Source organism: Bemisia tabaci, unplaced genomic scaffold, assembly GCF_918797505.1.
Source record: "Bemisia tabaci unplaced genomic scaffold, PGI_BMITA_v3".
Lineage (NCBI taxonomy): Eukaryota > Metazoa > Arthropoda > Insecta > Hemiptera > Aleyrodidae > Bemisia > Bemisia tabaci.
In genome coordinates, this window is record NW_027311755.1 from 80,220 (window position 1) to 101,764 (window position 21,545).

Consider the following 21,545-nt stretch of genomic DNA (forward strand, 5'->3'; position numbering starts at 1 on the left):
TTTTTCAAACGCTTTGGAACTGGTGGAGTTATTTAGGCCCTCCTCGGAGTATCAATCTATTGATGTGGGGTTTTTAATTTCTCCCCACAAATCATCCTCAGCTCCGCCCACGCATATTAAGTAAATTTTCTTATAGATCAAACACACTCTATATGCATTGGCAATGCAAATCCTTTTACAAGTAAAGAGGGAACTTACCTACATGGTGTACATGGAGTAATTATGAATCCGTTTAAAAAGTAGGTGAACAGTCAAGAAGGAGACAGGAGAACAGTAAATGGGAGATTGATTTTACAGATAACGATGATAGGCGTGTTTACGCGGGCATTCTCTTCAGTGAAGAAAATCCAACCTATCGAAGGCGATAGACAAACTTTACTACCGTGCAATGGAATAACGCCGTATGAACCTTTAGGCGTTGCCAAATTCCCTTTGATAAAACACATATTTCCGCGGGTAAACTAGAGAATGTTCTTCTTTCAAATTTTCCAGATATTCTTATTCGCAATGCCACCTAGAGTTCCTGAAAATTTCAAGGAAAATTAGGTACCTATAACTTTCTTTAAAAAAATAAACATTTTATCGAAGGAAATTTGGCAACTCTCGAATGCTCATACGGCGTTTTTTCTTAGCACGGTAATGTAGTTACGGTGTTAATTGTTCTAGGTAGCTAGAGTTGATATTATCACCGAAAATTGGAGGGAGCTTTCGAAGTGAGCAACGGCCAGGCGCTTAACGCTTTGATGACTGTCATGAGTCAAACTGACCCGAGGCTTGTTATTTTCTGACGACCCAGCCAGTGCACTTTGAAGAAACACTTGAGCTTCACAATATGATCTACAAAAACTCTAGGGAAAAAATTATTTTGTTGGTGTTTGTTGAAAATAGCAAACATTTTAGGAATTAGAAATGATTGTTGACGACTATCGTTCCGAGAACTTTTTTCTGGAAAAATTTTAAATGAATTGCAATAACCTGCTTTTTTGAAACTTTTACAGTTTTTATATAAGTTTAGCCTACAGGCATTTTTTTTTTGGGGGGGGGGGGAGAAAAAGGGTGACCTCTAAGACTTTGAGTTGCGATAAATTGCAATTTCGTCACATAAATTTGCGATGAAATTACGATATTATCGACGGCGAGGCATTGCAATATTATTGAAAATAAAATCTTGATAAATTGATGTAAAATTTCGATTTTATCGAGCGTGAGTTTATAGAGATAAAATTGCGGCAAGATGGTGGACAATCGCTCAAATGTTGATGATCCTAGCGAGTTTATCGCAAAAAATTGCAACTTAATTTAAAAATATCGCGAATTTTCCGTTATTAAATGCTACTTTGAGAAGGACGATCATGCAGCGAATTTGATTCTCCCAGCGCGCTCAATCAGTCTGCAGCAGTATCGTTGCCAGGTTTTGCTAGAAATTCAGCACATTTTGACCTTTATCACAACGCTATAATTTCTAAAGTCCCTTTTCAGAGAGAGTCGAGACAACGCGGCTTACAGATGTCACAAGCGGGAATGAAGATTACACCAATTGGACGTTTTTTGTAATCTTCGATCAACCCATTCCCGAATTCTTATCTCATTCCCTCTCTCATTCCATTTGTTCCTTGCCGTACCCGGAATGACCCGGTCCATTCCAATTTATAATCTTTGCAATTGGTGAAAGTAATCTTTATTCCCGTTTGTGACACTATAAAGGCCTAAAACATGGGAATCAATTAGAAATTGATTCGCGTTGTCTGTACTCTCATTGTCAGTATAAAGGGACTCTAATACTGCCGTGCTAAGGAAGACCGCCGTATGAACATTCGAGAGTTGCCAAATTTCCCTTGATAAAACGTGTATTTTTGGCGGCATTCATGTACTTGTTTCTTTGAAATTTTCAGATATTTTAGATTAAATTTCGTACAAAATTGTCGGAAAATTTTGGGAAAAAATATTCACAATTTTCCCTGTAAATTCAGTTATTATTGGAGGACACTTGGCAACGTCTGAAGGCTCATACGGCGTTCTTCCTAAGCATGGCAGAATAGATCACTAGACAATGTACAAAGTTTTTTTTTTTTTTTTTAACCAATTTCACATAGCCCACTGGCTAATCCCACGCTAACTACCCCATCCATCCCATGGTGACCATTGCCCGAGACCATGAATCTCAGGTCACCTGGCCGGGAATTGAACCCGGGACCTCTTGGCCAGCATTACAACCACTACACCGCAGGAGGCCGACATACACAGGAGGGAGATGTTTCTTAACCAAAATTTCACGTAAAACACGATTTTCGCGACGAAAATTACTAAAATGAACCCCTACCCATCATAATAGATGTTTCTTGACGCGTGAATTCAAACATCCCGCTCATGAAAACGCAATGGTCTACATAAGTCAACTCGCACAACGTTAATAATGTTAACGTCAATAACAATAAACGTTACCGTGGTAGTCTGTGTGATACAAAAGTGTGGCAGCCTCAATCTTGACGCTTTTGGATCCGCTAGAGTTCATTATTTACACTTTGAACAATAAAGGGTGGGAAAGGAAAGATGCTCAACTCAGAAGCCTGCCAAAATTCTTGTGAGGCGCGATTTCACTCATGTAGAGTATTGCGTTTCTTGTGACCGGGCAATTCAAATCTCCCGTAATTAATGTGAATTAAAAACGGCAATATCTTAGCTAAGAGTTGATTTCAGAAGTTTTTGTCACGCGAATCAAGTTCTACGTGAAATTCTGTTGAAGAATCATATATAAGAGTGCTTAAATTTGTACTTTGTTTAATGGCCCATTCAATCTAAAAAAGTGAAGATTGTCGTGAACTTCCCTAACTTTTTTCTGAACAAATATTTTATCGAGAGAAACTAGGCAACGTAGAAATGCTCATAGGGCACAACACGATATGGGCCTTTTAAGCCCCACTATTCGATGCTGCGAATATTTTAACGCGAGTTCGAATGATGCGGCAAACACGGTGCAGCCGGCAATGAACGCATATTAGCGCCTGCAAGACTGAAAGAATACTTCATGCATTGCGCCAAATAGTGCGGTCGGCGCGACACGCATATCTGCGCTTTGGCAACGTCTGAAGGCTCATACGGCGTTCTTCCTTAGCACGGCAGAATAATTTCCAGCTTTTTTACGCATCCTGGCAACCTCGGGGAGCGGAGGCCGAAGTTGGAGCCGTCGACTGCAGAATGAAAGCACAAGATAAAGCTCGGAAAACGAGACGGGAACACGGGCTCCACGAGTGGAGGCGGCGCGGGGAAATTAGGTTACGGGTCAATTGAGACAAACGCTTTGAAGCTTACGTCTTCGGTTTTCACCCTCGGCGTCGAGAGGCGCTGGGTGGAGGGGAAAATTTACTCTTTTCATTCATGAGCTCGCAGTTTTTCCCCTTTGACGCCTCCGCGATGGGCTTAAGCTTGAGTCAGGACCACGCGGACGACCGTGGACCGGTTTGTGTGGCTTAAAGGATTTATTTTACGCACAGTAAAGGCTCCGAGAGGATGATCCGTCGAATCCTGCGAAATCCTCAAAAGGTTGATTGCGACGGCAATTTTCCTGACGATTTGCAAGGAAAGTTAAAGTTTTCCCTCGGTGGCGCGTGACAGAACATTTGAGGACTCATATGTAACAATGGCGGATGTGAAGAATGACCTTTTCGAAACACATTCAAAAAACTGTTTTGGCATCGAGAAAATTTTGAGAAAATATTTGAGATGTGATCTTCGAAGATCTGTACATTATGCCAGAGCCAAACATATTAAATTTTCGTGAGAACCAAACAGTTTTTTAAGCGTGTTTCGAAAATGTAATTTTTCACATCCGCCATTGTTACATGTAAGGCCGTATTTACGAAAACAGATGTTGTAAGTGACTCGTAAAAATAAAAAAAAATAAAACAAGTCATAAGGATAAGTCATTAATGTCAATTAAAGTCATTTAAGTCAAGGATTTAAAAAAATTGAAAAAAAAACAATAAAAAAGTCAGCTCACTCTCTATTTTTCCTACCTTTCCATTTCCAAATTTCAACAGTCTCTAGAATATGTAATCGATATAGTTTTTTTTTTTGTCATTTAAAGAAAGAGAAAAAAATGAAGAATCCACTCACTCTCAATTGTTTTTACCGTTCCCAAATGTTACAAATGTTTACGAAAAATCCCGGAGCTCAGATAATTTAGGGCATTTAATGGATTATTGTACGTACAAAAATGTTCATAGGGCACAACACGGCATGGGTCTTTTAAGCCCCATTATTCGATGCTGCGAATATTCTAACGCGAGTTCGAATGATGCGGCAAACACAGTGCAGCCGGTAATGAACGCATATTAGCGCCTGCAAGACTATAAGAATACTTCATGCATTGCGCCAAATACTGCGGTCGGCGCGACACGCATATCAGCGCTTCTTAACTTTCAAACTCAAAAAAATTACTATAGAACAAGTTACAATACATACCGTGCTACAAGGTCTCCATTTTCCTTTGCTTTCGCAAGAATGGTCGAAACTATCAAACTACGCAAATGTCCAAGTTGATTTTCCAGAGGCCGAAACTCTTTTTCAGAGGCGAGTAAAGAACAACTTTTTTGGGGGAAAATTTGGAGAAAAGGTCATCTCTGTATGTTTTTCTCATCCGGATTCCATGGTTGAATTTATACATTTCCCTTATATCACTGCGTTTTATCAATTACAAACGCAGCTAACTCATCATGAAATGAAAAGATCATCAGTAGGGAATTTCGAGAGCCTCACCCTCAAATTATTTGTTCCCTATGCTCAATTTATGAGAATGGGCCTGTTGCAAACTTTTGCTAGAGCAAAAATAAGAGTTTTTTCTTATAGATAATGCCTCAAAAATCACGATGAGCGCATCGGCAAAGTCTGAAATGCACTCATAACTTCACAATCTGCGTAAGAAATTTGCGTTTTTTTAAGCTTCCCGCTTCAAAAACGATACTACGGCACAGGTGAACATTTTGTTAGAGGAGTCGCTCCATCGTCGGCGATATTCATCATGGCCGACGCTTGCGCGCAGTTCCGCGCGTGATTCAAGGAGAGTTCAAGGTCAATCAATTCGGGCGTGGAAAACATGAACGTTAAAACACGCCGATTGTTATCTGGTCTAATCCAGTTCAGGTATTATCTCGTCCCATCACACGTGTTTTGGCGGATTGGCGTCGGCCATGATGAGTATTGCCGACGATGGAACGACTCCTTTTACAAAATGTTCACCTGTGCCGTAGTATCGCTTTTGAAGCGGGAAGCTCAAAAAACCGCAAATTTCTTACGCACACTGTGAAGTTATGAGTGCATTTCAGACTTTGCCGATGCGCTCATCGTGATTTTTGAGGCATTATCTATAAGAAACAACTCTTATTTTTGCTCTAGCAAAAGTTTGCAACAGGCCCATTGAATCGGGGTTTAAGATGCGAACGGTCGACAAAGGAAAAACTGGGAATTTCGTTTATATTCATCCTTTGTCAAGTTTAAAGAATTCCTAAGTGATCCGTATCCTGTCGTGCTAAAGAAGAACGCCGTATGAGCCTTCAGACGTTGCCGAATTTCCTTCGATAAAAACCGAATTTACTAGAAAAATTGTAAATACTTTCCCTCAAAAATTTCAGACGATTTTGTACGCGCAATTTAATCTAAAATATGTGAAAATGTCAAGAAAAAATATGCTTCAACTGCGTCTAAAATACACGTTCTATCAAGGGACATTTGACAACTCTCGAATGTTCATACGGCGTTTTTCCTTTAGCACGGGCAGTCTAGAAAAGCCTCTGGGGACAAGCGGCACGAGGTGTTACGCAAAGTACGGTTTCAGAACAAGACCGATAAAAATTGTTCTACTTCAATCTTATCATATTACTCCTTTTGTAAATTCCCCATCTCCTTTGTGACCAGCTTAAAGACTAAAGGGTCTTTTGAGCCGTAAATACTTTTCAAGGGAACGGAGGATGCGTAAAAAGTTGAGTTCCTCCCTTTCGATGTCAACTTGCTCATCAAAACAATTCGAAAAGATTTTGCGGGTTTATTATTGAAATTGATAAAGAAAGCGTTAGACAAAGGAGACATAGAGAAAATAGAGCGATCCTATTGGTGGATACGGGTGATTGCATTGGACAAAGGGAGTAAGTAATAGACAAATTAACAACACACGACAGGCCCAACGGTAAGGCCGTCATTCTCCCTTCATAGTCTATTATAACAACCACCCGTTTCAACCAACAAGAGCATCCCATTTTCCCTTTGTCTCCTTTGTCTATAGCTTTATCTTTCAATTTTATCTAACAAAGCTATAGGCATATAAGACAAGAGAGACATGGAGAGATCCCATTGGTGGAAGCGGATGGTTGCAATGGACAAAGGAGGTGGGTAATAGACAAAGTGACGGTAACTCACGAGGGACCCGAAAGTTAGTCCATCATTTTCTTCCTTAGTCTATAGGAACCACCCATCTCAACCAATAGGATAGCTCCATACTTCCATGTCTTCTTTGTCTAATGCCTTGACTATCAATTTCAATAATCAGCCCGCAGAAGGTTGATCTCTGCCTATTCATCCATCACTTACATCCCATATAGCCTCGCGACTTAATCCGCTGTTGGCAACTAACCTCGTTTGTCCCTTGCAACCACCAGCTTCCACCAATAAAATCGATCAATTTTTGTCTCTTTTTTCTATATCTCTGTGTATAGCCTTGTCTAAAGTTCTTCCTATACTGCCGTGCCACGAAAAAACGCCGTATATGAACCTTCCTTAGTCGCCAAATTTCCATGGATCAAATAAGAATTTTCAAGAAAATTTGTGAATATTTTCCGTTCAGTTTTTCAGAAAATTTTCTTCGTAATTAGACCTATATTATCTGAAAACTTCAAGAGAAAATATTGATAATTCTCCTCAAAAATAAACATTTTACCAGAGAAAATTTGGCAACTCTCGAATGTTCATACGGCGTTTTTCCTTAGCACGGTAGTATAGCTCTGTCTATAGCTTTGTCTACTGCTTTGTCTATCAATTTCAATAACAAGCCCGGAGGTTGATCTTTGCCTATCTCTCCGTTACTTACATCACATAACCTCGACTTTATCCGCTGTTGGCAACTAACCTCATTTGTCCCTCGCGACCACCAGTTCTCACCAATAAAATCGATTAATTTTCGTCTCCCTCGTCTATAGCTTTGTGTATAACCTTGTGTATAACTCTGTCTTTATCTCTGTCGACAACGTTGTCTATCAGTTTCAATAACGAGCCTGAAGGTTAACCTCTGCCTATCTCTCTTATACTTAAATCCCATAACCTGGAATTTTTCCTCTGTTGGCAGGTGGCAGAAGGGACACACGCTGCTGCTGGTCTCGCTGTCCTGCTGGATCATCTTCACGCTCCCGCTGGGCTTCATGCAGCCGCCGGCGACGTCCTGCATCCGCCGCAACGCCACCGACTGGACCCTCGAGGCCCCCGAGACCCCGCAGCGGCTCATGAAGCGCGAGGCCCCCGCGTGGGCCTTCGACATGGGCCCCGGCGCCGCCGCCCTCCACGACCTCGAGCCCTTCTCCCGACAGCTCGTGCGCGCCAAGCGGGGGACGCGCCCCCGGCTCACCCCCGGCAAGTCCCCGCTCGACGTCAGCTACGCCTCCAACTACAACCACGAGGAGCAGAAGAACTGGGTCTCGCCCTTCTTCAGCTCTATCGTCTATCGCACACAGGTAAGATCATATACAGGGTTATCCAAAAGTCACGCACCACTGGCCATGAGGGGGAATGGCTATTTGAAATTTTTGAGTAATCTCCTGCACCTCTCCCCCTGAGGGGATCAAAAACTGGAAAGTACCTAAAAAAGTTCCCTCTCGGTATGAGGAAAATCGTCTTAAACCGCATATCGATACCATAATTGAACGTATTTCTGTCAAACGGAACTATGTGCATTATGACGTGAGCCTTGTTATGCATGTATTCTTATGGGTCTCAGGGCTCATGACTTAAGGCACATAGTTCCGTTTGACAGAAATACGTCCAATTAGAAGTGAAGTTAAGACCAGTGGTGCGTGACTGTTGAATAACCCTGTAGATGGAACCAATTAGGGGTGATCGCGATAAGTTGCGATTTGATCGGAGAATGTATCGCGATTACTTGAAGCAAAAATGTGTGCCTCTCAAATTTTCCCGTTTCATTTTCCGCACCAAGGAATGTAACTCTATTCCAAGGTTGCCAAATCGGCTCAAACAAGCATATTCTTACAAAAATGTGCCGGAACAATGGAGATGTTGCATGTGTGAGGAATTTGCGATTGACAATAGATTCTTACATGTATGTAAAAGTTCGCGAGGAGCACGATGGTGCCCCTGGTTTCCTCTGAAATCAACTCCCAAGCTCAAAAACAGCTCTCAAGATAAGGCCAAAATGAAGGGGATATCCTACGCTATCCTGAGAGTCCACCTCTACATCAAGACAAACTCTCCATGCAAAGATAGGGAGCAAATACATTGACAGGGCTGCCACTTTATTTGGGGACTCCAAAACTGAAAACACGGCAACCCTGCTAATATATTTGCTCCCTATCTTTGCATGGAGAGTTTGTCTTGATGTAGAGGTGGACTCTCAGGATAGCGTGGGATATTCCCTCCATTTTGGCTTCAACTTTAGAGCTTTTTTTGAGCTTGGGAGTTGATTTCAGAGAAAACCAGTGGCACCATCTTGTTTCGCGCGAACTTTTGCATAAGGATCAACAGTCAAATTGCAAATTCCTCACACATGCAACATATCCATTAGGGGTGATCGTGGTAAGTTGTGATTTGATCGGAGAATGTATCGAGATCACTTGAAGCAAAAATGTGTGCCTCTTAAATTTACCCGTTTCATTTTCCGCACCAAGGAATGTAACTCTATTCCAAAGTTGCGAAATTGGCTCAAACAATCATATTTTTACAAAAATGTGCCGGAACAATTTCTGTCAGAAATTTTACTAATTTTTGCAAGAGATCAGAAGGAAAATAACGCAAATTCTCAGGAAAAAATGATCAAATTCTCCTAATAAATATACAATTTGCGAAAAGAACTTTGGCACCATTAAAATGTAGTTGCGTTCTTTTGTATTAAAATAAATACTAAAAACTATAATTGAATTTTAAAAGTTCGTCAGATTCACTGAAAAAACTTTTCTTCGAGAAACTATTTTAACTTAAAGTCTCGTTCCTTGTCGACAAGATCTAGTGTTTTTTGGTCAAAGGAACGTTGTTTCGTTAACGTGTTTTTAACGTAAACTCAACGATAGCAAAACAACGTTTCTATAACAAAAAAACTGATTTTGAGTTAAATCTGCACGGTTTTAACGAAAGAGAGCCAAATATTGTCGACAAGAGACAACGCATTAAGTCAAAATAATATCTCGAGGAGACTTTTTTCAGTTTTGGCAACAACCTGCAGACAGGGAGCATTTCGCGATCCTACTCAATGGGTCGATAAACGATATTTTCTTACGTCTGATGTCCCTCTCGTACCCATTCTACTGCAATTCACCAAAATAAAAACTTTTGTTAGAAACTGCACGGAAGAGGAAGCACAACGAAGGCGAAAGAATGTGTTCTCGCTAGACTGAACTGCACGAGAAAGAGAGCCGGGGAGAAATAGAGGGGGAGGGGGCTGAGGGAGAGATTTTCGCTTACGCTCCAAGTAAACTCAATTCTTGCTCTTAACGTCAGTCTATTGTGTTCTCAAGTGGCGCTCCAGCTTGGGAGGCGAGAGAATGGCCACTTACCTTGACGGATTTATAAGTTTTCGTGTATTAATTTTCCGGAAAATATTCCGTCGCCGCGAGTCTTTACCGCATCTTGGCCTAGGTCAACCAAAAATGACTTATGCGTATGATAAATGTTTCCGTGCCGGAGAAAAGCAAGTATGAACCTTCCGACGTTCTCAAATTTCGTTGGGAATAGGACAAAATGTCCGAAAATAAAAGTCCGAAGTTTTACGGATTTATAAGTTTTCGTGTATTAATTTTCCGGAAAATGTTCCGTCGCCACGAGTCTTTACCGCGCCTTGGCCTAGGTCAACCAAAAATGACTTAAGCGTATGAAAAATGTTTGTGCCGGAGAAGAGCAAGTATCACCCTTCCGCCGTTCTCAAATTTCGTTGGGAATAGGACAAAATGTCCGAAAATAAAAGTCCAAAGTACAAAAATGTCCAAAGCCCGGTATAAATTGGCAGTAGAATCTGTGCTCCAAAATACCATAGACCTACAGCCAGCTGTAAGATTTCCAATAGCTTCTATAGCTGGCAACACAATTACTTATAGCCCTTTATAGTCGATGGCGATTAAGCAACAGCCAGGCGATAAAGTGTATGCTACTCGTAAATGTTACTAATTACGGATGCTAGGACTTAGTGAGTTTTTGGACTACCGCTCTCTTTCTGTGCTGTAGTATCTTGATTTATTTTGCGAGGAAAGCTCCGCACTTTTGAAAGATGCCTGTCATTCCTAATATGTCGGAGCGCCTCTTCAATTTCGTATGATACTGTGCAATATCTCTGGTGTGAAATGGTTGTTTCAAGCGCCGCGGTACGCTGCGGCGCGGCGCGGTGGGCGGGCAGCCAGCGCTGAACGCGCACTGGCGCCTACAAACCTAACAGGGATACTTCACGCGTTGCGCAATGCGTGAAGTATCCCTGTTAGGTTTGTAGACGCCAGTGCGTCGCCGCTCCGCTTTGTGATAGGCATTAATATTTAATCTCGCGGAGTCAGCGTTTTTCAACTGAATTTTGAAGTGTGATTTTGAAATGTTTGCACATCTTGTATGGATTATTCTCATTTTAATTGATGAAAAAAATATGTATTGAAGGAAAATATGATATGTGTTTTGTAAATATTAGGGTGATTCCGTATCAAACTTAATGATTCCCAAAGCACATGAATTTCTACACATTTTTTTATAGCCTTTTATAGCCGATGGCGATAAACTGTATAGCCCGGCGATAGGAACTATAGCCCGGCTGCATAATTTTTTATCGCTTCGTATAGCCCGGCCGTATGATTTTCTCCGCATTCTACAGCCAGCTATATGCTTTTCTACCGCCATCTCTAGCCGGCCGTAAGAATTCCTATGGCATTTTGAAACGCAGCTCCTATCGCCAAGTTTTACCAAGTCAAAAAAGTCCACATCTACAACATGTCCAAATATCTGTAATGTCCAGTAGCAGGATTATGACCAAAAACAAAAATGTCCAAATGTCACATAATTTGACAACTTGGCAAAATAGTGAGCTTGGAAGCTTTCTACAGAAATATCCATCTTGGGGATAATGGAGAAGCAGTGATACAACCTAAACTATTCTCGGTATAGTTAAACTACATAGACACTACAGACAGAAGAATTTATAAGAACAGGTAAATGAGAATATAAATTATGATTTTTATCGCAACCGGACATTCGGGCGTGTTTTATTTTGCCCATTTCACTGCCACTGGACATTTCAGACTTTTGGACATTTTTTGCTCATAGACTTGTTTCACATTGGCAATTTTTTCACTTCGGACAATTGTGCAATTCGTGATTCTGGAGGCTCCTAAGGGCGCTAAAACGACCGTTCGGCCGATCGAATCAAGTGAACCGCGATCCCTCACATGTGACATTCACACGAGTTTTTGTGTGGATGGTGTGCATTTCGTGATTCTGAAGGCTCCTAAGGGCGCTAAAACGACGGTTCGGCCGATCGAATCGATTGAATCGCGATCCCTCACTTGTGACTTTTACGCGATTTTTTGTGTGGTTGGTGTGCAATTCGTGATTCAGGACGCTCCTAGGGGCGCTAAAACGACACTTCGGCCGATCGAATCAAGTGAACCGCGATCCCTCACTTGTGACTTTCACGCGATTTTTTGTGTGGATGGTGTGCAATTCGTGATTCTGGAAGCTCCTAAGGGCGCTAAAACGACCGTTCGGCCGATCGAATCACTTGAATCGGGGTCCCTCACATGTGACTTTTAAGCGAGTTTATTTATTTTTGGACATTTTGCCCTATCACCATTTCGTTTGATAAAACACGTATTTACTTGGAGACATGAAAAAAAATGAGAAACGTTGCCAGAGCTGCATGTAACAAGGTGGTTAAATCGTGCTATTTTGCGTTTACGGAGAAAACAAGGCTTAAAAGTTCAACAATTGCAATTAGAGTCAAAAACTGACTGGTGCCGGCACTCATTAGCGTTCAAATATTTTGACTCTATTTGACATTTTCGGACTTTTTGACCTTGTTTTTCCCGTAAAAAAGTGTGGATCTAGGACTATTTTATTGACTTTTTTACTGAGAGACTCATGAATCATTTTCCTCCAACTCATTCGCGATTTGTTCTAAATTATCTCTAAAATTTCAAAGGAAAATACTTACTCATAAGTTTTCTTCAAAATTACTATTTTATCGGGAGAAATTTGGCAACACACGAATGCTAATACGCCGTTCTTCCTGCATAGTCTGAGAAACCATCGTGTCAGCATTGTTTTCGAGGCCAAAGCACTGACAAATAGTGTAAACGTAAGAATACAATTATTCGTGTTCTGCGGATGAGCGTGTTGCATATGCACAAAAATTGAAGGCGTTTTCGAATTCCTTGCGTTCCGCTGACTCCGTTTAAAGGTACCGGCATATGTTACACTATGATTGAAGAAAGACGCAAGTCTGGGAAGTTTTTTTTCAAGACAGAATTGCCGCGTATATAGTTTTGATGTTGTTTTTGGAACTTACGTGAATGAAAACCTTAAAACGGCAACTTTTCTCGTTCGCTGAGAACAGTCGGCTGTCAAAAAAAAGCAGGTCTTTTCCTTCTTTTTTTTTATCAGAGTTGAATCATTTTTTGGCGTGAGAAAATTTAAAGATTTCTGAGAAATGTCGATTAAATTCCTCGTGAATATTCATGAAAATGATTTTAACTGCGTTCTTTTGATTGGAAGTAACTGTGGCTTTTTTGTCCGTTTTTAACGACGTTTATATGAAGGTTCCTAAGATGATTGTAACTTTCAATGAGGTATGAAGCCTTTTTTTTCTTTTTTATTGCGCATGGTAATATCTCTCTTCCTACAAGTTAACACAAGAAAAAACATAATAACTGGCTGTCAATTCCCAATCAGATTTCTGTCTGTGTTAATTATGCATCTGATGACGTTTTTTTAGCCGCATGGTGGGCACTGTCAAAAATCTAGTACTGTCTACTGAATTTCCTGAAGAATGTTTAAAAAAGTTCATGTGATGACCACTAACATTCTTTCTTCCCATGTATTTTATGACCCAAGAGCCACAGACTCACACAGATAGTGGAGCATTGTTGCCAGATTGTGCTGAAATTCAGCACATTCTCCCATTTAACTGAATGTAAAATATTGTCTGTTTTTCACACAATCAGGCAACATTCTAGTGGAGAGAAAATAAAGTGGGATACGTAACTTCACTAAACTTTCGGCGTATTGTGGGCGTAATGGTACCCATTAAAATGGTTTATGTCCGTGTATCGTCAAGACCGAAGATCGAGTTCCCTTGCTTTCTCCTTGGAACCTCTTTTTCCTGGGCAGACCCCATATTATTAGATTCGCTATAATTAGGGACTGGGCTTTCTGATGTGAAAGAATACGGTTTCAGGAAAAATCCATCACCATACAAAGTGAATAGCTTTTCAAAAGTTGTTCGTGCGATCAAATTTATTTTCGAGCATAATGAAGAAATCTCAATCAGGAGATGACCGTGTTATAGTTGAGTCAAGAGAGCACCGATTATCTGGAATAGGTGGAAGTGTGGAAGTAAATGAAATTTCACCTACTCGTAACTCGATATAGGTACAGAGCAAGGTAGATTTAATACGAACATTTTCTTATCAAATAGCAATGTACCTGTGTACATAATCAGACAATTTTGTACGCAATTTAATCTAATTTATCTGAAAATTTTTAGGAAAAATATGCATAAATGATGTCAAAAATACATGTTTTATCAAGAGAAATTTGGCAACTCTCGAATGTTCATATGGCGCTCTTCCTTAGCACGGCAGTAACAGTCCCTTTATAGAGATAGTCAGGAGAACCCGGCTCATAGATGTCACAAACGGGAATAAAAAGTACACAATTTCAACGTTTTTCGCAATTTTTGATCAACTCATTCCCGAATTCCTGTCTTCGTTTGTTCCTTGCCCGTGCCCCTAATTCCTCGGTCCATTCCGGTTTATAATCTTTGCAATCGGTGAAAATGTAGTCTTTATCAATCTTGAATTTAGCTTTGTTTCCCGTTTCCCCCCCTTGTTTTTCCACTGTTACCATTGTCTCGGGCTGCCCTGTAAAAATGTGTATAAAATAATGTTACTGTTTGACTCGTTGGTTGCAGGACATCAACAAGGCGTTCTTCCTGCTGCTCCTGCTGGTGGTGATCGGGGAGTTCTTCTCGGCGCCGGCGATCACCCTGGCCGACTCGGCGGTGATCACGCTGCTGGGCGAGGACGCGGATCGCTACGGGCACCAGCGGATGTTCGGCTCCCTCGGCTGGGGCCTGGCCATGTTCTTCGTCGGCATCGCCCTCGACCACTCGACCTCTTTCCCGGACCACCCCTGCGGCCCCAACGAGCGCGAGAAGAACTACACCATCTGCTTCGCCACCTTCTCCGTCCTCATGGGCGCCGCCCTCATCACCGCCACTCAGGTTCGTACACTCATACATTTCAAAAAGATGTCCTCATGGGCAATGGAGATGTTGCATGTGTGAGGAATTTGCGATTTGGCTATTAATTCTCATGTAAAAGTTCGCGAGAAACACGATGGTGCCACTGGTTTTCTCTGAAATCAACTCCCAAGCTCAAAAAAAGCTCTCAAGTTGAGGCCAAAATGGAGGGGATATCCCACGCTATCCTGAGAGTCCACGTCCACATCAAGACAAACTCTCCATACGAAGATAGGGAGCAAATACATTAGCAGGGTTGCCGTGTTTTCAGTTTTAGAGTCCCCAAATGAAGTGGCAGCCCTGACAATGTATTTGCTCCCTATCTTTGCATGGAGAATTTGTCTTGATGTAGAGGTGGACTCTCAGGATAGTGTGGGATATCTCCTCCATTTTTGCCTCAACTTGACAGCGTTTTTTTGAGCTTGGGAGTTGATTTCAGAGAAAACCAGCGGAACCATCGTGTTTCTCGCGAAATTTTACACAAAGAATCAACAGTCAAATCGCAAATTCCTCACACATGCAAAATCTCCATTGCGTTGGTCGAAGAATCGTGCTTTGATGCTTGATTCTAACAGATTAGCCAAAAATAAGACGATATGTTCGAACAGCAACTTTCTAAGTTGAATATTAACCGAGATAGCGTCCTTTGAAAAGTCGGGTTATGATGTCATCCCGTATAGGGCCGGATTAAGGGGGTGGCCACATATGGGCCGCGGCCTATGGCGGAAAAATGTAGGGAGCGGCAAATTTTGCAATCCTTTTGAATGTAATTATCAAAAAAGAAGAGGAAAAAATCGGATTCAGAACATACATTACAAACGGGAAAAGGCGACAAAATCTCTCATTTCCTGAGAGTAAAAGTATAGTAATTTCTAATTTTGTTTTCTTTCGGTGATGCAAGAGACAACACATGTATTTAGTCGAGTTAAGAGAGAAACAAAACACGCAATTTGTCCTTGAGCGGAGCGGCGCAGAGAGCAATGGTGACGAGGACTGAGATGAAAAGCGGCGCGGCGGTCGGCATGAAACGCATAGCGCCTACAAGACTGCATGAATACTTCAAGCATTGCGTCAAACAGTGCGGTCGGCAGCGGTCGGCGGGAAAAGCATAGCGCCTACAAGACTGCGTGAATACTTCACGCATTGCGCCAAATACAGTGCGGTCGGCGCAGCGGTGGATGTTAAAATTATTAAACCTCATTTATGTTTGTTCCTTAATAATTTTTTCGTTCGTTTGTTATAAATTGAAGGCCTTGTCTAAACAGGGATGTGTTTACAGAACTTAACTTTTGCAAATAGTCTTGAATATTATAATCGAATTGAATAGAACTAGTAATATTTAAAAAATGTAACAATCTCAGTCATCAAAAATAAAAAGTTATTGTGTTACAAACATTTTCGAAGAGTTTCATTCTTTATTCTTATTTTTTTAAAGTCAGCGATTCTTCAAGAAAAAATGAAGAGAGAAAATTTTAAAAAAGGCGCATTGCTTTAAATTCTTTTTAAAGAGATTAAAAATTAATATAAGATGGGAAAGAAACAAAAATAAACGTAAAAAAAGTGACAACAGTAACACGCGTATTTCTTTTTTGCTCCAAATTCATCTTTTCGGGTTCAAAAAATCTTAACCCATCAGGTCTCACGCATATTCACTATCACAATAATGGTGAGAGCCTAAGTCAATGACTTATATAGTGTAAATTCGGCCGACGTAGACATAAGCCCCGATGGCTAAGTAGGTAGGGTGTTAGGTTCGTAAACTGTAGGTCCCAGGTTCAAATCCCGATAGGTAGGCCAAAATTTGCAAGTCGGTACTTGCCATGTCGAGTCTTCGATACTTGCAGATATACAATTGAAAATTTTTTTCATCAAAAATTCGATAAATTAAACCATTTTTTGCTATTATTGATCAATAATAATACATATGATATGGGTGCAGTGTGCATACCTGCAGTGACTATTTACTAAATTTAAAACAACAATTGGCTAGAAATAAGTAAACACGCCTGGGAGTTAGGCAACATCCATTCATGCCGGGCGTCCCCGTTTACTAATTCTAAGACAACAGTTGGTTTCAATACAATAAACGCGCATTCCCGTCCAACACGCCGTTTACTAATTTTAAACAAACCATTAACTTGAAGCCAGTAAATGCACGTGGGAGTTACGCAACTGTTTCCTATTTCTAAGTAAACAGTTTACCTAGATCAATACGACGGATACTCACTTCAAACCAACGATAATTTCTTAAATTTAGGAAATATTTTCACGGCATGGAATGTTTCCTTTTTTTAAGTAAACGCTTTCTTCTTTTAAGGGGACGTGGAGCGTTGGATTGAGAAAACGCTATTTCTTGATCCAAGGTAACTCCGTTGTCTTAGTTCAAACCTCCGTTTCTTGTCGATACTTTTTAAGTATCCAGTTTACTTGGTCTAAGACGGCTTCGCCTTGTATTTAGGAAACATTTTTTTCTAAAGTTCCATGAACTTTTGTTAGTGTTGACAGGGCTTCCACAAAAAATGTGAACAAAAAATCGATCGATCACCCTCGTGTTATCAGTCTCCTTCTCTCTTCTCTTTGTTTTGATTATCTCGGCGATCATGCAGTCTGCAGGTTTCTATTTGAAATTTTTATATTTTATTTTATTATTCCGACTGAAAATGGCTCAGTTTTGAGCCAACACGTCTCGGATTTGTATGTGTGTTTTTTAGCCTTGTTTCCCGTTGTTGATGCTACCACCAAAATAGAGATTGGCGCTCACGTGATTTGAAAAACATAATCGGTTCAATTAATGTCATTGAAAAACGAGACTGATTACACAGTGAACAGACTCAGTCTGGCTCAGAATAAATCATGATGATCCGAGCGTCAGTTTCCCTTCTGCGAAGGAAAACCGACTCGAAGGAGAAGCGATGATGAACCGCACACAGATCGCGTCCACATCGGCGCCATAATTACAAACCACATGCCCGCTCGAGGGAGTTAATCGTTTCACGGAACAACATCAATGTCGTCGTGTACACATTCTGCCGTGATAAGGAAAAACGCCTTATGAACTTTCAGGCGTTGCCAAATTTATACCAGAGATGGACGAATCATGTTTCTTCCTTTTCTTTGCAGATTAACTTCAAATACGAGCCACCGATTGAGGTGGAACAGGAGCCCCCGGTGGCACCACCGCCTCCGTCGCGGGAGGACTATCTCCAGCAGGAGCTGGCGCAGCAGCTGAATCTACCCTCGCTGGCCAGCGGAACTACCGGAACTACCGGAACTTACGGCCAGTCCGATGCCAACAAACCACTACCCAATCTCGGCAAGGTAAATATAAACTCGATTGCAAAATATTGTAGCCGCTCTCTATGGCAAAAGACTTTTTCTGTCCATGGACAGTGTTCGAAACTCACAGGCGCCAACGCGCCAAATGCGGCTAAAAGATCGGTCATGGCGCCTAAAAAATGAAGGGTCTGCGCCAACGTGGCCCCCTAAAAATTGCCCCCTAAAAATCTGAATTTTCATATTAGGTGATTATTTGAAATTTTCAGCACTACAATTGGACGTATTTCTACCAAACAGACCTATGTGGCGATGAGAAATGTGGGGTGTGCTCTAGAAATCTGCATAAGAAGCAATGTAAAAGTGGGCGTGGTTCCTTTTGAAGAATTGGCAAAGCGGGATATTGCATTCTATCAAACAGACCTATGTGCAGCTGAGTGCGGAACTCATGAGCCGCGGGCATGGCAAGAGAGCCTTGTGCACAGGGCTCATGAGTTACAGCGCCCCGACGACGATCACCTCCTCTCGAGTCGGATCGATCATTGCCGCTGACGTCACTGGCGCACAATTATTCTCATTCACTCTTACGGCCAGAGACTAACGAGCACACCCCATATTTCTCACTTCCACATAGGTCTGTTTGGTAGAACTACGTCCAATTAAACTTTTGTCTTTCCCCAAGTTACAGCTTCTTACTAGTTCTGTTACGAAAACATCTTGCGTCTAACTTTTCACTAAATGCGCCGTAATCTGTAGGCAAGAAGTCAATTTGGCCCCTAAAAAATCTTCAGTGGCGCCTAAAAATCGGACTTGATGCGCCACATGGCTCCTAAAACTCAAAGGTGAGTTTCGAACAATGTCCATGGACTACATGAGACGCGATTTATCGGTTGGTTGCGGTTCAAAGTAAAGCACATTAAAAAAAGGTGAAGTTGATTTAACATTCTGGATGTAAAAAAAAAGTGTACGAGAACATGCAAAATGCTGAATTAACTGCCACAGCAGTTACTTTAGCAATGCCAACATGTAAAACTAACTGCCGGTAGCGGGCAATTTAGCATTTCGTGAGTTCTCGCACACTTTTTTCACTGCCAGAATGTTAAATCAACTTCACTTTTTTTTCGGTGTACCTACACTGATATAAACATTTTTGTTCTTTTTTTTTAAGTTTCTTTGAATTCTATTCCTGTTTATTTTCAGTAACTCAGGATTCCACAGCCATCCATAGACATGAACTTTAACAGGGATTATTTTACTGTCAGTAGACATCAAGGGGATTTTGGCACATCCATGCTCCGGCTTTAAAATTTTCAGGGATTAAGGTCGAGTAGAATGATTTTTTGCAGATCCACTCGTCAGTTCCGTACAAATTTGTCGCCACCACCCGAATTCGAACCCGGAACTCATTCGTCTATAGTCAGACGCGCTGACCGCTAGGCCAACCTGACCGGCTGTTCTTGTGTTACTTTTGGTTAATATAGGAAATGGAACACAAACTAATACAAATTGTTTGTTGATTTTAGAACAGTTTTTGGTGGATTCAGCGCAGAAAACAATGGAGAGAAAACGCTCGAAAAACCGCACACTAGAAAAGCGGTCTAAGTTGGCATTGCACAGAAACCTAATACCACGTCTGTTTTGAATGAATACATCAATGGGCATTACTCACCTCACTGAAAACCCCGACTAGATTTTCTCAAACGATTGATAGGGTTAATTCCACAATGTGTGACGTGCAGTTCTCAAATTGTGAGACCTCCTGAACAGTTCAGTCGCACGGAAAAAAACGCACGTTCCCTATCAATAAAGAGTGTTTAGAACTCAACTTTACACATTAAAACACGGGATTTCTTCAAAACTTTCGTAAAAAATGCGCCATGGACCGGTAACTCTCAGTTTGCGGCGCACGAAGATTTATAGATGAAAGCCACTGAATTCAACTTGCGTCGTAAAACTTATTTATTGTATTCTCGGTTTGAATTCCGCGGGCAGGTTGAAACTAATTTATTTTTTAGACAGGAAAAAATTCGCCTCCATGCAGGAGGGGGAAAGAGGAGCAAACATGTTATGGCTTTTTTGACCTTTGACAGTGCTTGAAACGTTTTAATTGAAATGATCTACCTCGAATATAGAGCTGCGAAAAAGTTCAATTTAATCCGTAATTTCTTTCCCGGGTGCACGAAATTTGAAACATTGCGTTGTTTTGTCGAAAAATAATTGTAGTAATGAACATTCCTATCCCGACACTAACTTTTAGTAACGTTTCCTATTCCTATTTTATGAGCCACCCCCCTCCCCTACGCAGCTTTGATGGGATGAATTTTTTTGTTTATGAACTGATCAAATCAAGTTTTGAATTTCTAAAAGTTTAGAACATTCATAATCTGTAATTTTCAGATCATAATAACAGAAGGTAAACAGCAGGACAGAAAGTATTTGATTTTTTCGGTTTCTGTCCTGGACACATTCTATCCTCTACATGCAATTATCTTGTTGCTTTGAGCCACCAGTTTGTACATACTTTAAAAATCAAATTTTGATAGCTTTGCTCCAAAACTCAAAAGTTTTTAAACATTAAAGTTAGTACTACGAACAGATTACGGTGTGACACATGCGTCGTCGTTTAGAAACAGTCGGTGAAAATCAAAGTTAAAGTTAGCTTCAAGTTTGGTTGCTGTTCTGCACTTTTTTTCTCCTGTTAGCAAAATTAAAAAAATATCAAGCATTTGGCTTTAAAATATGTTTTTCTCGCTCAATTTCTCCAAGTACTTGCAACCCACGCAGTTTCACTCATAGTGAAGTGTCAACTTATTTTCTCTCTATATTGCATCTTTTATATTAGAATAATCCACAAAAAAGGGTGGGAATGCAGAACCACATAAAGTATTTATCCGCTTGAATTTGTTGCATGGTAATCTTAAGAAGTATCGAAAATCATATGCGAAACAACTTCCACTTCATAGAGTTGGGTAATTCAAAAGTCTTTCTTACGGGAAAAGTTAAAATGAATACGAGTCATATCAGACCATAAGAATGCATTTCCACGTGCGGAAATCACCTGTCATAACTTAAACAAAACTCCCCCTCTGTCTTTGAAACTAACTGCGCCACCTTTCAAAAGTCCTTTGAATCGCGATGCTCGAAATAAGTCGAGTAGGCGCGGTTCAATCGGACGTATTTCTACCAAACGGAACTATGTGCATCAAGACATGAGCCCTAAGACCTATGAAAATATATGGAAAACATGGCTCACGTCATAATGCACTTAGTTCCTTTTGGCAGAAATACGTCCAATCACGAGTGGGTTTTGATTTTTGGTGAGCAACAGATTGAATTGACATGCAAGCGCAAGAAGTGTGGCGTTCTCATCTGGTGCTCTGTGACATTTCAATGCGTTTACTTCTGATTCCAGACGAAAATGTTCGCGCAAACTACTCGCGAGATCCCAGAGTGGGTCACAGTTCTGAAACACTTCGCCAATTTGAAGTGCGGTTCCTTTCTCTTCGTCGCCTGGTTCATGGGATTCGGAATTGGCCTCATTTTCACGTTCCTCTTCTGGCATTTACAGGTGCGTACA

General features: G+C 41.0%; 1 protein-coding gene across 3 annotated transcripts in view; it reads left to right on the forward strand.

Annotated features, from left to right (window-relative positions):
- Positions 1 to 21,545, forward strand: part of LOC140225857 (major facilitator superfamily domain-containing protein 6-like) — a 105,046-nt gene that overhangs the window by 12,230 nt on the left and 71,271 nt on the right. For all 3 annotated transcript variants that reach the window (XM_072305828.1, XM_072305826.1, XM_072305827.1), the window contains exons 3-6: positions 7,331 to 7,712; positions 14,366 to 14,677; positions 17,816 to 18,013; positions 21,381 to 21,536. In XM_072305828.1, the coding sequence (XP_072161929.1) occupies positions 7,331 to 7,712; positions 14,366 to 14,677; positions 17,816 to 18,013; positions 21,381 to 21,536 (1,048 nt within the window). The remainder of the gene's footprint in view (positions 1 to 7,330; positions 7,713 to 14,365; positions 14,678 to 17,815; positions 18,014 to 21,380; positions 21,537 to 21,545) is intronic.